The following is a 15750-nucleotide window of genomic DNA, read 5'->3' as shown; positions in this document are numbered from 1 at the left end:
TAGCTCTACAGCCTTTTTCCTTACAGAGGTAACACAAAGGTTTTTTGTTGGAAGAGGTTTGGGACCCACGCCCCGAGGAAGACTTTTGGGGACCATGTGAAAACTTTGTCTTTACCTTTCTCCCCTCCCTTCACTTGGGCCTTAGAAGAATTTTGATTCTTCTAGTCACCACCACCACAAGATTTCTGCTTCATAAAATTAGAATGCATGTGACGTGAACACATTCATGATCGGTTCTCTAGTCATTAGGTACTCTTGCTGTCTATTATGATGGTAGTGCTATTTTATGTTATATGATTAACAAGACATAACGGTTGCATAATTGAAAACAAATTGTTTACAAAAAAAATAAATATTGGTTGATAATCTGGGCATCACTTACCCAGATTAGTTACTTTTTTGATAGCCCAAGAGTGCGCGAGAGGTATATGTTAATAAAGAAATTTGTATATGGTCAAAATAATTAATTACAACATGGTCCAAGACTTGAAAACGATTAGTTCAAGAATTCTCCCTTGTTTTGTGAAGGTTTGACAACAGTGCAGATAAAAAGGTTGTAAACGAGGAACTAGGCAAAACACGTCACCTTAGTGCAGGTTCATGCCCCTGCAGAAGAAGCTATGAGAGCACTAGAGTAGGTAGGTCATTATGTATTGTAGAACACCATGCACACAATGTTATTTCCTATGTTCTAAATTACTTTCTAGAGTCAGGTCTTTGTGACCTTTGACCTATGCCCAAACCTTAGATGTAGAATATCATATAAAACTTTGCATTAGTATAATGTCATGCATGTTATGTTTATTATTAGCACAGACTTAGTACAGTGTGGCTTTGTTCTATGTAAATGCAGCTTACGTACACCTCAGAGGTGCTTGGAATTTCAACACTTACTGTATGAGACAAATGTTAATAGGATAGCAAGGTAAGTTATCAAGCATTCTCATTCTAACGTTCTTGTGTGTCATGACGGCCATGACCACGAGAGCACATTCTTAAGCAGCCCTCTGAGAACTGCTTCAAAAGGCAATAAGGTTTTGTCCACTGTCGATGAGATTGTTTTCATGGTGCAACATTGCCAAAGATATTTGACCTTTTCACCGGACAGAGGCTAGTACGATTCAATGAATCCGTCAACTTATGCCAAGTTTCAGTACGTGGCTTTTTTTAATCTCATCTCTCCCGTGGTAGATTTCAAGCTGCTAGCAAATAGGGACAGGATATGGAGGGAATACACAAAAGTGAATAGAATGCATAGTTGTTTTCTTATGTATACATTTATGTTCATTCTTACCATTATTACTGTGCCTTCTGCCACTGTTTTGCTACATACATTCAGCACTAGGCTAGCATACAAAACCATTTTCATTAGGTGTGAGCTAAAGTAGGGAATAGATAGTGGGGTATTAATCATAAACCTTTTCAGTGCTTATGAATAGTAGTCACCATTCTACCATTTTAGTAATCAAAGTCTAGCCCAGGATGGCATACCATTGCAGGATAAGAATGTTCATGGTGTAATGAGATGCCTTAGTGAGCCAAACCTCTGTCAGGAGAAGGTCAACTTCCAAATCCGTAATGTTGCCGAAGTAGCTGCCCCATTAACCAGGATTCATCTGCAACTGTGGAGTATGCAGATAGGGAGGTAAGGAACCATGACATTTCAGCATGGATGTACCTGCATGGAGGTCTTGGTTGGCCCTTCAAGGGTCAAAGCAACACAATGAACTAACTGATTGGGGTTCATTGTTGCTGAGCTGCATGCAAACTGTGACGGTGAGTCCCGAAGGAGACCAGAGTAGGTCTCGAAAGGGGCGCATACGAGAAGCAGTGAAGCTGATATGTTTTGAGGCAAAAAAATACAGGACAGGATTTACACTGCCAGGTGACGATACTGTATCTCATACAGAAAAGGTCAGGTTAGATTTTGATGGGGAAGTTGGGTAGTTCGGGTCAGTGATGAGAAAAGTTAAGCATAAGAGAATATGTTTTGTGGACAATGCAATTTTGGTATAGCCACTAAGCAATCAGTCAAATAGAAATTACCTACAATGGAGTGCTTGAATTTTTTTGTCCGCTGATGTGCAGAAATTAGGAGGTTGAGTGTTCTCAGCACAGTCTTTAGAAAGCCAATAAGAGGACAGTAGCACTGAAGACATGGTGGTGAACAAAGAACAAGTACTGGTTTAGCGAGTGGAGAAAAAGAGCCAAAGAATGGGCTGACACTTGGCTGTGGCAAGGCAAAACTATCTCTAGACTGAGGAGAGAGGTAATGATTAAAGCCATACTAGAAGCATTTCGAGGTGCATAACACAACAGCCTGGTTGTTCCAGAGTATGACGGGTGAAGTAATGTAACCAGAAGCATCAGGAAATGCCTTTTAAGAGCTTGGCCAACTAAGAGGCAAACATCAAAAACTACAAGTAAGCAAGCAGTGGGGGGAGTCAAGCAATAGGATGCAAGTCAGTGGATGTCTCACTTTTCTCTGCACCATAAATAACTTTAGTCATGAAATAGTGGTTCTTTTCTTCTCATCCAGTAATCTATCATAACTTGTTCGTTTTTTTAGCACCTAATGCCACGTTTGTGCTGCTTCTAAGTACTGTAAATAACAGGTTGAATTAAAAACTTTAATAGTAATCTATTAACCAACCTCCAAAGGTTAACTTGACTTTTGATATCAGAATATGTGACCTAAAGATATCCACATGCCATCGGCAAACCATCATGCAATCTTCAGGAAAACTTAAGTTGGTCTATTAAGCATGCTGAAACATAAGTTGTCTCCACCCCCTCACATGAAGCTTCTAAAAACGAATTTATATCCTGCCTCACTAGACAAAATAACCAATTTGTTTGAGCACAACATTGAGGGTACTGGAACATCATACAAATGCAACATTATGCTAGTTGGGTACATGTTACAGGCCTCTAAGGAGAGCACTAATTTCACAATATAAAGTTATGAACAATACAACTCACCTATGCTATGTGTCCGAGGCAATCTAACTTGATCAGCTTCTATCTTTTGAAGATGTGGAGGGTATTCTTTTCTGTAAAAGAAATTTAGAGTAATTTTTCCAAGAGATAAATAGTGTTATTTTGTAATACCACAAAAACAATGTTGCCTCCTGTAGGAAGCTGGCTCTGTATATGGAATGCCACAAGGTGTTTATACCGTGCACAAAGTCCAGATATTCCCCACAAGTGTACAGGGCTCAATGTAAACCCAAAGTACTCTATTAGTGGTAGTGTGGATGAGCAGCTTTAGACCGAACACAGAGGAGTGTAAGACATTTATTGACCAATAACTGACATGACAAAAAGAAGATCCAAACCAGTTTTAGAAAAATAAGCTTTGTTCAAGTTTTATTTTAAGACCAAGATCTTCACAAAAAGGTAAGTAAGTTATTCTGGAAAAATGTAGTCTTTCAAAATTTGACAATTTTCAAACAGTTCAAAGTTATCCTATGGAGGAAAACAACAATGCGGTTTCACAAGTAAATATCTAACTTACAGTTTTAGTCTTCAGGGTTTAAGATCAGCAGAGTGCAAAGTTCAGATAAGCGCAAAGTCTGCATCACCAGCGGTGCAGGGGTGGCCGGTTGCAGAGGCCATTTTGTAGCATGGCCCAACGCGTTTCAATGGAGACTGGGGGTGCTTGAACCCACACTGCTTGCAGGTAAGTAGATCGGTTGCAGTAGCTAAGCACAGGGGGGCCACAAAGCAGCACCAAACATACACCACCAGCGGCACAGGGGCGACCTGGTGCAGGGTGCAATTACAGTGACGGGCACCCATTGCGTTTCAATAGAGAAGTTGGTTTGGACAAATAAGCTGCAGGCGTCACACCGAAGGACGCAGGAGGGAGCCCAATGACAGAACAGGTACCTAGAGGTGTTGGGGGTTGTAGGGGCAGTGTCAGTTCAGCTCACCAAGGCCCAAGAGCTTCAGGTGCAGGGTGTCCTTAGAGGTCGGATTCTTCTTATCGGAGCCGGTCGCAGTCGGGAGGAGCCTCTGGATTCAGGCTGTAGGCGTCGTCCTGGAGTCCATGAGGGATCAGCCAACACCAAACTTTAGGTTAGGATCGCCGGGGAACCTGTTCTGGATCAGTGGGCAACCCGGACACAAGTCAGAGGCATCTGGTGCAGAGTGGGCAGGACTTGCGCTTCCCAGAGGCAACAGAATCGTTGTGTAGGCAGCTTCTTCTGGAGTTCTGGTCTTCATCAAAGTGCAGGTCCGTCGTCCTTCTTTTGCAGGGTCCTGGAAGCTGGAGACAGGCCGGTTGGGCTGGGGTCAATTCACTAGGCGTCTTCAGGTTTCGCCACATAGTGTCTTCTTCGTCCTCCTTCTAAGGGCGGCAGGAACTAGTTTACAGGTCTGGATGAGCCACCTAAATACTACATTTAGGGGTGTTTTAGGGGACTAGCAGGTAGAGCCAATGGGCACCTTACCTGGGGTGACTACACCCTCAAGTATGCTACCCTCCTGTGGGAGGGGGCATAGTCCTAGCCCTGACTGGAGGGATCTCCCCATCTTCAAGATGGCGGTGACTGAAAGATATGCTTCACCTCACCCCCTCCCCCCCCCCACCTTAGGCGTGGAGATGGCAAAGGTGGGCACACCTCAAATTCTTCTAGGTTTTCCTGACTGTTTTCCTGCCTAAAGTGGGGTTATAAACAGTTGGCTGCCACTTGCCTCTAGAAGCAGATGCTGTGGGTCACATTTTAAAGGCGGTAGTCCTTTGAAGCTTCCCTCCTGAGCACTGTGCTCATTCAGGGAGAGAAGGTATGGTACATCCGCACAGGATGCACATTGTTTCTGGTTCCAGAGAGCAGAGGCTCTCGGTCCAGGGTTTCAAAAATATGTCTGGTGGTGGCAGGCTGCCTACAGCCAGTCTGTGGGCACACCAGGGATGGTAGGAATTCAGGGGGCACCAGTGATGTGTCCTCAGGGCTTATGGTTTAATAAATCCCACACTGGCATCAGTGTGGGTGTATTGAGAGGAGTAGTTTGGTACCAAACACTGCTGGTTTCAAAGAAGCCGTCATGGTGCTGTGGAACTCGAGATGTCGAGTTTCCAGCCTATGTACTCTCTATGGCTTCCCTGGCACTTATAATAACTAAGAATGGACTTAAATATTGTAGGGGCATATCGGTTCATGCGGATATGCCAATACCTGGGGTATAATGCACCCTGTTTTAGGGCTGTGAGGTCTGCTAGAGGGGGTTGACTTACCTATACCGGAGACAGTGCTAATTGGCACGGCACACAAGCAGTGTCTCATGTCGACTTTGTTGTTTTGTCTGCCCCAGGACATGCATGCTGCAGTGGCAGTCTGCTGTGCCTAGGGGACCCCCTTCAGTCCCCATGCCCTAGGTACCCAGGTACAATTTACTAGGGACTTGCAGGGGGCTGAAGGGCCAATTGTTGAACAGTTTTAGGGAAAGAACACTGGTACTGGGAACCTGGACAGTCAAAAAAGTGGAGGGGTACTGCAACAGAACCCCATTTTCTCACACATTCTCCTGCCCTTAGTTAACTGTCTATACAAATGCTAAAGCTAATATCATACAAAATGTTACTTACCCTGAAAGCATCTGTTTGTAGCTTGTAGTGTGTAGATTCATAAGCTTTGATAACTCCTGGAACCTAGTGTCTGGCTCAGACGGTGCAAGTTGTTTTTGTTTGAAGAAAATCTTATTGAGTGACAAGATAGTTTGCGACTTCTCCCTTAGTTGGTAAAGCACCTGGGCACCAACTCCATTGTTAGATTGTTTTCACACAGCAGGAAAGCATAAGTATGGCGTAGTGATCAGTGAGAATATGGTAATGATGCAAATGATATATAAGAGAAATTAGTGTTAATGTTAGATATGTGCAATAAAACACTAATTCAGGAGATGAAGGCAGGTGCATGTGAATCTACAGCACCACAAGCTACAAAGAGATACAAGGTAAATAACATCTTCCCTTTGTAGCACAATTGTCTGTAAATGAACTTGCCCTGCATAGACTTTTTAAAGTTGTACCCCCCCACCGCACCCCATAGCAATGGCTAGTCAGTAAATGATGCAGGTGTCTGAAACAAAGTTCTTAGTACTGTATGCCAACTCTAGCCTGTTGAGGGGAGAGAACATACACAGTAATGCTTCGTAAAGGTGTGTGGGGGTTAACCATGCAGCTGCTTTACAGATGTCAACTATGGGAATATTCCCTAAAAAAAAAAAAAAAAGCCATGGTTGCCCCATTCTTCTTACAGCGTGGCCTAGGAAGATTGGGGAGGGTCATTATGGCTTTAAGGTAGAATGTTTGGATACATTTAACAATCCATATAGGTATGCCACCTTCCTTTTTAATATTGGGTGTCTTTTTTTAGGTTTAGCAACAGCGACAAATAGTTACATTTTACAAAAAGATTCAGTTCTTTCAATGTAGCAATTATAGTCCATGTGACATCAAGCGAATGAAAGGCCCTTTTGGCTATTGAGTTTGGACAAGGGTAAACGCTGGTAGATCAATTGGTTGAGGTGCAAAGGATAGACTTTTTTGGTAAGATATTTACAGCCACTTCCACGGACAACTGTATATGCATTTACTTGGATGAACGGTTCAAGTAAGATGAGCGCCTGTAGCTCACTTACACATCTTAGCAAAATAATAGCTATGAGGAAACTAATAGTTTACCTGTCGGTGTAGTTTTGCAGCTTGAAGATCTTTCTAGATTCACTATGCTGTGCATTATTTCGCGGTCTGGTGGTTGGGTCCAGAATCGTAGTCTTTCTTTTGACTTTTTTTTTGTTTGTTTTGTAGCCCAGGTGGGCGTCGACATCCCACCATTTGGTGTACTTCTCATGACGTCGGCATGCTTCCTGCGGAAGTCCCACCTTGGGGCTCCATCTTCGGGTTCTTTTTTCCCTTTTCTTTTTTTTTTTTTTTTTAACCCTAGGCGTTCTTTAGTATTTTCCTTTTTCAATGTATCCACTCAGTATTCTTTTGTTCTTTTAGTCTCTGTCCTTCCACCTTCCTCTCCTGCCTCATCTTTCTGGCGGAGGTGGGTGGGTTCGCTAGTGAATCCAGAAAGATCTTCAAGCTGCAAAACTACACCGAGAGGTAAGAAACTATTCGTTTTGCAGCGAAAATCTTTCTGGATTCACTATGCTGTGCATAGACTTTGTAGTGGTTTGTCATCTTTGTGGAGGCTGGGTGGAAGATGAGCGTTGGTCGTTGAATATATGTTGAAGCACCTTTTGCCCTACTTGCGCTTCCTTGTTCATTTGTATATCCACGCAGTAGTGCTTAGTGAACGTATGCACTGAAGCCCATGTTGCCACCAGGCATATGTCTTGAATGGGTGCGTTTGCAAGAAAGGCAATCGTTGCTCCCTTCTTTCTTATGGAGTGGGCCCGTGCCCCCTCCGTTAGCTCTTGCCCTGCCTGTTTGTGGCAGAATAGTATTGTTAGTGCGATCCATCGCGCGATGGTGCTTTTCGTTACTGGTCTACCCAGGAAGCTGGTTGCGAAGGACACAAAAAACTGCTTGCTTTTCCTGTGCTCCTTTGTTCTCTCGATGTAGTGCATCACCGCTCTTCTAGCGTCTAGAGTGTGAAGTGCCCTCTCTGCGCTTGTGACTGGGTTTTGAAAGAAACTAGGTATTTGTATAGTTTGGTTCATATGGAAAGCTGACACGACCTTAGGCATGAAGTGTGGGTCAGTCCACATTACGACTCGATCCTTGTGTATTTGGATGTAGGGCTCTTGCAGCGTTAACGCTTGCAGTTCGCTCACTCTGCGCAGCGAGGTTATTGCTACCAGAAAGACTGTTTTCATTGTCAGCATTTGTAGTGAGGCCTTGTGGATGGGCTCAAAGGGCGCCTTCATAAGTTCCGTCAGGACTATGTTGAGGTTCCATGCCGGCAGCGGAATCCTCTTTGGTGGCGCTATCCTTTTTGCCCCCTCCAGGAATCTCTTTACTACTCGCGACGTAAAGAAACTTTCTCCCATCTCACCTCGTGTGTAGGCCACAATCGCCGCTAGGTGGACTCTTAGCGAAGACGAACATAGTTTGGCTTTTAGTAGATGCGTGAGGTATCTAAGCACCGTTGACTCCCTTGTCAACTTATTTTGCAGTTTATTTTTTCTGCACCACAGTGTGAACCTATTCCACTTTTCCCCATAGCATTTCCGTGTGGTCGGTCTCCTTGCCTCCCGGAGAACTTGCATAGTGCTTTGAGGTAGCTTAAGGTGTGCGAACTCTGTCTTCAGGAGCCATGCGGCTAGGCAGAGGCTCTCTGGCTCTGGGTGTAGAACATCTCCGTTCTGCATGGAGAGTAAGTCTTTTCTTTTTGTGAACTTGTGTGGTGGCCCCTGTGCCATTTCCACTATTTGCGAGTACCATGTCTGTCTTGCCCACAGTGGTGCCACTAGGATCAGCGTCATGTTGCTCGTCCTGCACTTGTTGAGTACCCTGTGTATCAGTGGTATCGGTGGAAAAGCGTAGGCAAATGTTCTTGACCAACTTATCCATAGGGCATTCCCCTGGGATAGTTTTCCTGGTTGTCTGGATGCGAAGTTTTGGCATTTTGCATTCAGGTTTGTTGCAAACAGGTCTATTGTCGGTGTGCCCCACCTCTTGAATAGTTTTTGCGTTTCCTGCCCATTGAGTTCCCACTCGTGGGATGCTGAAGTCTGCCTGCTGAGCCAGTTTGCTTCCACATTGTCCTTCCCCGGTAGGTGTATGGCCAGCAGGTCTATTTTGAGCGTGATGGCCCATCTCCAAATTTCCTGTGCCAGGTTGGACAGGGGGAACGATTGTGTCCCTCCCTGCTCGTTTATGTAGTACATAGTTGTAGTATTGTCCGTTTGTATCAACACCCTTTGGTTGTACAGTTTTTTCTGGAAGGCCTTCAGTGCTAGTAGTGCGGTCTTTAATTTCAGATAGTTGATGTGTCTGACCGCATCTGCTGGAGTCCACAGACCCCTCACTCTGAGCTTGTTCATATGTGCTCCCCATCCTATCGGGGATGCGTCTGTGGTGATGGTCACTGTTGGGCTTGGTGGGGTTAAGGGCTTCCCTATTGTTATGTTCTCCCTGTTCCAACATGCTATCTCTTCTTGCACTGCGTGCGTTACAACCACTAGATCCTCCCAACTTCTGCTTGCTTGTGACCATTGCTGTTGCAGCCATTCCTGGAATGGTCTCATGTGTAGGCGCACTTTGGGAACTAGGTGAATGCATGACGCCATCATCCCCATGATCTTGCTCGCTGTTCTCACTGTCAGAGCTCGCCCCTTCTGGTAGAGGCGTGTCTCCTTCAGCAGGGCTAGTGTCCTTTTCTCGCTCGGCATCACCGTTCTCTTTATGGTGTTGATCTGCGCCCCCAGGAAGATCTTCACTTGTTCTGGTTCCATTGATGATTTCCCCCAGTGTATTGAGAACCCCAGCTTTGTTAGTGTTCTTGTGACACGCTCTGCGTGTTCCTCGCATTTTTCGCGTGAACTTGCCTTTATTAGCCAGTCGTCGAGGTAAGGATACACGTGAATCCCTTCCCTCTGCAGGTACGCTGCTACTGCTGCAAGGCATTTGGTGAAAACCCTTGGTGCGGACTTTAGACCGAATGCCAAGGTTGTGAATTGGTAGTGATCCTTGTTGATGGTGAACCTTAACAGATTTTTGTGCTGCCTGTTCATTGGGATGTGCAGGTAGGCATCTTTGAGATCCACGGTGGACATGAAGTCTCCGTCTCTCATTTGTGGGAGTAATTCTTGTAGGGATGTCATTTTGAATTTTTGCGTCCTTACATACTTGTTTAGGAATCGTAGATCCAGGATGGGTCTTAGTGTTTCGTCCACCTTTGGTTCCAGGAAGTAGCTTGAGTACACTCCCTTGTTCCTTTCTTTGAATGGTACTGGTTCTATGGCCTCCTTTTGGAGTAGCTGTAGTGCTTCCTCTACGAGTTGCGCTAGCTCTTGTCCTGAGTGTTCCCTTCTCTTTGGTTTTTTGTTTGGAGGTCTCCTTTCCAACTCTATGCAGTATCCGTACTGTATGATGTTGAGTATCCATTTGTCTGTTATTTTTCTCCATTCTTGGAGGAAAAATCTGAGTTTGCCGCCCACCGGTGCTCGTAGGCGTTTGGTTCGTGTAACCCTCTTTTGTTGGTTCCTTTGTGCTCTACCCTTGGGAGGGATGCTGTGGGTGAGCACTCTCCTCCGTGCGAAGTCACTTTGAGGCGGGTTGGTCTCCCCCTCTTCTTTGGCATCGTCTGTTTCCCCTACTGCGAAAGGACTGGCCCAGAGTCTGGTACTGGCAGTTCTGTTTCTGCTGCCCTGTTGCCCGTGACCCTCGCCTTGCTGGCCTTGCTGGAATGTTTGATGTGACGTTCCTGACTGGTTTCCTCCCCTTCCGTAAGGTCTCCGTGTCGGGGTACCTCTTCTCATCCCTCTGAATTGCAGGGCCCTCATGGACCTCGCAGTCTCATTCTCTTTTTTGAGTTGGGTGAGTTTCTCATTGACAGGTGCCCCGAACAGCGTTTCTCCGTTGAAAGGGGTGTTCAGGATGTTGTTGTGTACCTCTTGCTTGAATCCTGAAATTCTGGCCCAGGCCTTTCTCCTTTCAGTGATTCCTATTGCCATCAGTCTGCTTGATGTCTCTGCCCCGTCCAACGCTGTTTTAAGGCATGAATTTGCTATATTCTTCCCCTCTTCCACTAGATGCGAAGCTCTTTGTTGGTATTGCTCAGGGAGATGCTTGATTAGGTCCCCCATTTCGTCCCAATGTTGGTACTGGTGCCTGTTCAGTAGTGCATTGGAGTTCACCATGCGCCAGTGCATTGCTGCGTTTCTCTCTATTTTCCTGCCAGCGAGTTCCACCCTTCTGCTCTCCTTGTCAGGAGGTGGTCCAGAGGTTGCCGGAACATTGGCCCTCTTTCTGGCTGTAGATGCGATAATGGAGTCTGCTGTGACAGATCCCTTGATGTATGGAGGTTCCTGAGAGGAATGTTTATATGTTTTCTCTGTTCTGGGTGTGATGGATCTGCATGTTGCAGGGTCCTTGAACGCCTCCTTCCCCTGGTTCATGACACTCTGAAGCATGGGGAGGAACTGGCTCCTAGTTTGGATGGGGAGCAGTGTCTCGAGTAAAAAGTCAGCTTTCGGTTTTTCCTCCTCTAGTTTCACGCCAAAAGCTGCAGCCGCGCTCTTTACGACCATGTTGTAAGCCCCAATATCATCTGGCGGCGAAGGCCTCCAAGGATAAGTCTCCACGGGCCCTTCTGAATTTTTGGCGTCGAGGTCCTGCCATTCCAGGTCTTGCGTCGTCGACGGCACCGAGCCGTAGTTCGATTGCTGTTCCTCCTCCTCTTCTTCTCGAGTTTTCGACTGCTCTTCGGCGTCGAACTCGTCTTGGTCTTCGACCTCGACGATAACCGCCGGTGGTTTCGTTCGGATTGTAAATTTCATCATCTTCTCGTCGAACTCCTTCTTCCTTTGAAGGATTCTCTCCATCTCCGCCTCGAGCCTTCTCTTTTTCTTCTCCATTTCAGAGGCATGTTCGGCGTCGAGCGCTGGCATTTAACAGAGCTTGCGTCGACGCGACCTTGTCCTTTGTCGTCGAACGCCCAACCTCGTGGGCCTGTTTCGACGAACTTTGTTTTTCGGCAGCCTTTGGCACCTGGGAGTCCCTCTCGAAGGATCCGTGGTCCTTTCGTCCTTGGATCCATTCGCGGTCGTCGAATTTTTCGGCGCCGGTGTTCCTTTCGAGGACTTAGACTCTGGTATTCGAGAGTCAGTCTCTGTTTTTCTGGGTGTTTGTGCTCGACGTCTCTCCTACCTTGTCAGACGTCTTCTTATCGGTCTCAGCGACCGTGAAGTCATCATGTCCCTCAGCGACTTTGTCTTAGTCGTCGGTGGAGAGGCCCAGGTCGTGCAGAGACGGGGCCTTACCCATGCCTTCCATGTTGTAGTTGGCTCTCCTCTGCCTCTCTCTCACCCTGAGTGTCTTCGGTGTGAAGGCGGAGCAGGCGTTGCAGTCTTTGCTCTCGTGGTCGACTGGCAGGCAAAGGTTGCAGACCGGATGTTGGTCCTTCTGCGCGTACTTGTGGTGGCAGTTACGGCAGAATTTAAAAGGTGTTGTCAATTCCTGCGCTCAGTGTCCCTGAGTGCGCATTCTCCGTTGGACGTCGAAGATCTCGAGGTTCTCTTCCTTCTTCGTCGTCCCGGCTCGATGTTCTTCCTGCCTGTAGTCTCCTTTAATTTTCCTCCGATGAAACTCGTGCTCTTCTTTCTTCGTTAAAAAACTCTGGAGCTTCTCGATGACGATCCAGACCCAATGGCGGAAAAAAAAATCTGAAGATGGCGCCCCAAGGTGGGACTTCCGCAGGAAGCATGCCGACGTCACGAGAAGTACACCAAATGGTGGGACGTCGACGCCCACCTGGGCTACAAAAAAAAAAAAAAAGAAAGAAAGACTAAGATTCCGGACCCAACCACCAGACCGCGGAATAATGCACAGCATAGTTAAACCAGAAAGATTCACGCTGCAAAAGTTACTTTCCAAAAGAGGAACTGTAAAGGACAAGAATGCAATGGCTCGAATGGGGGACACCCAGATCTTTTAAGTATTATATTTAGGCTCCAGGAAAGGGCAGGTGGAACTCTGGGTGAAATAACCCTTTTAATGCCTTCAATAAGATGGTTCTTTTGGCTTTTCAGATCCTACAGAGATGATTGAATATATATTTTTGAATGATAATTGGAGGTACACTCTTTTGATGGTGCTACGCGTGAAATTACAAAGAATGTTTAGATGCAAGTACTTTGCCCATTTATGAGAGAAATCTCTTCTCTGAATAGTAAAACAGACTTCAAATATTAGATCATCTTTTATATTTGTTACAGCTGGGTGTATTTAGATGATTTGGATATTTTGCAGACCATCATAGGATCACAAACAGTGCAACAGTGATGCTTCAACCATAGTGTCCGGATATATGGATGGCTTTGCTAGATTTCAAAGTGAGCGTTTTTAGATATAATTATGCCCTTATGATCCTAAGTAACTGAGTATCAGTGTTTCTTGAGTCAACTTGATTGTTATACCACTTTGTATGTGATAATGTGCATTTCATAAAGAACAATGAAAAATCAATGAGCAATATCAATTTGTGAGAAATAACATGGTCATGTATATAATAAAAACACAAGGAGATAATGGTCGGGCGCTGTAACATTTCAGACACTCAACCCCAGTCACAGATATGGGTTGAATCCCTCATTGTTCTTTAGCTCACTTCGCCACCCCAGTTCAGACCCAGCCAAATGCAAATCAGTCTTGGCCCTGTTCCTCATGGGAACAGTCCAGCCCGAACTGCCAAGCCAGGTCTTCCCTGGACTGGAAACAAGCACCCTGGGAACTGTTTCGGGTTAACACCCCTCATCAGCAAAGCTAGCTTGAATCCAGTGGCAAAGTGAGTAAGGGACCAACATATGGGCTTACTCTGCCAAGTTTTGAAGTTGGGCCCCCCTCCAAAACGATATGGCAAGGATTTGGGGAGGGATAATCAAAAAGGACGGGTGTCATGTCATTTCAGGATAGCTTTTCTGTAGCTCTTAATCCACACTAAATGTGAGATTTATAAAAATGCAACAGCATCAAACAAGAACAGAATTGACCCAAAACACTACTGCCCACAATTGGGGTGCTGTGGGCCTCAATACACTTCATCTGCCGCGCTAATGATGGCTGTAGCCTGTAGGGACTATCAACGATAAAGAATGGACAAAGCGATACAGTGACCGAGAGAAATAGCCATTAGGACTAGGTTTAAGCTGATCAGTTACGAATCCTTCACCGCTCCTATTATTCCCGTATCCTTCTCTTCAAAATAGGGAAAACATCCATACCATTGTGTCTCCGGGGTTGCGGACAAGAGGCCACCTTCTACAACATACTAGGGGACCGCCCAATCATCCAAGCCTTCTGGAAGGGGATTACTGACATAACTCAAGTTATTGAGGGCATCATCCAAATGTAACCAAAAGAAATACGATTAAATGTATCTGAAGACGCCCCCCGGCCGAAGTATCATTAAATATGGGTGACCCCTGCCCTAGGAGGGCAAACATAGCCAGAGTATGGGGAAGCATGGACCCTCCTGAGATATGTCAATGGTTGTCAGAATGGTGTCAAAATGCAGAACAAGTGATATACAAAACCCGGGGAGGCCCCAGAAGTGGGGAAAGGTGTGGGGGCCATGGAAAACTTTTAGAGGCACCTGAAACCTACAGCACAAGGTATGGTTAGGGGTGGTGGTTGGGGTGAGTCAAAGTAAAAGATCTCAAAGTTTTATTACAGTCATCGATAGTTGACTGAGTGGTTTGAACAATAAGAACTGCTGATTGTATAAGATCACATCCTTAAAACTGTAATATATGAAAAACTGAATTAGATGCAATGTCCTCCATTTTACCGTTTCAAATGTAATGATGCAAAAGTTAATTAAAAGATTTTTTAAATGATGGCTGTAGCCCTGAGAAGAAGTCTTTCTCCTTTTCTTTCACTCCTTCCCTACAATATCTGACCATCATTTCACTCTCGAAACAAACAAGTCCAGCCTCTTTCTGAAAGAAAATGAGGTACTGCATGCTGCCCACCTTTTTTGCGCTAAGGGCACCATCTGTCCTAATGCTAGCAAGGAAAATGAGTCCAATGCACCCTTTTTATTGTAAGACATTTAAACTTGTGATGCAGTGGACCCCTGGGCAAAAATGTCAGTGCACCTGATTCACTAATGATAGGCATTGACGTTTGTTAACAACATAGGATCCAATGTCACAACATTCCTCTCCCTCCCCTCTCTCTGCATCCCTCTCATTTCTCTGATGTCCAAATCAAGGTGTCTCCTCTGCACTACTTTTTCCTCTCCCTTAGGTCATTGCTCCAAGGAAGCACTGGCACAGCAAGTATGCCCTGGCTCTCTAATGCAACTGCTGCACCAATAATAGCTACATATTCAGGCTTTCCACTCTGCTGACTCAACAGGGCCATTACATCTAGGTCAGATGCCCAAACAGGCTTTCTGCCACTTTGTGTAAATAACAGCAACAAAAAAAGCCTTCCCTGTTGCTTAGGCCCTGTTCCGTGAGCAACAATTGTGACTTGAGCCCTAATGCTAGTAAGGAAAATGCAGCCTGTGTTCTTTTTAATAGTAAGACTGTCATAACTGGTTGCCAGTACCCACGCACAGAGGATGGGAGGGGGGTCCTGTGCTGTGAAACAGATAGTAGAGAACTAAAGAAAAAGCATGTCTTCTCACCAAGGTGCCTGCTACCTGAAAGAAATGGAAATGTGTGCAGTGGTTAATCACCAAATATAAAGGCTGCTTTAGAGTCAGTGTAACTTTTTATTAAAGGAGTCAATATACTACATGGTGACAAATACTTATTCTTTTTGAGAGGTAATACAATAGTACACATTCTGTAATGGGCACACAAATATATTTACATTAGATATAGTTTGAATGCTTATCACTGAAATATGTTTTATTTAAAAGCACTAGTTTTTCCTTAAACAGTATTTTGCAGCAGCCTGTTTTATACAGCGTAATAACATTTTAAAATAATGTCATTCATAGTGCTTTCTGTCACAGACTGGGACCTTGTAGCGCTATAAACAAATCACTATTACTCATTATACCAATCAGGATGTTATTCTGTGACTCTCGGTCTGCTCACACACAAAGCCATGGGCAGTGA

At 45.2% G+C, this 15750-nt stretch overlaps 1 protein-coding gene across 2 annotated transcripts in view; it reads right to left on the bottom strand.

The window, feature by feature from the left end:
* The window catches only part of SENP6 (SUMO specific peptidase 6), a 755486-nt gene that overhangs the window by 452478 nt on the left and 287258 nt on the right, over positions 1-15750 (bottom strand). For both annotated transcript variants that reach the window (XM_085610971.1, XM_085610972.1), the window contains one exon: positions 2983-3053. In XM_085610971.1, the coding sequence (XP_085467097.1) occupies positions 2983-3053 (71 nt within the window). The remainder of the gene's footprint in view (positions 1-2982; positions 3054-15750) is intronic.

This window comes from Triturus cristatus, chromosome 6, assembly GCF_964204655.1.
Source record: "Triturus cristatus chromosome 6, aTriCri1.1, whole genome shotgun sequence".
NCBI lineage: Eukaryota > Metazoa > Chordata > Amphibia > Caudata > Salamandridae > Triturus > Triturus cristatus.
The sequence above is the reverse complement of the archived record's forward strand: the minus strand, read 5'-3'. Positions and strand labels throughout refer to the sequence as shown.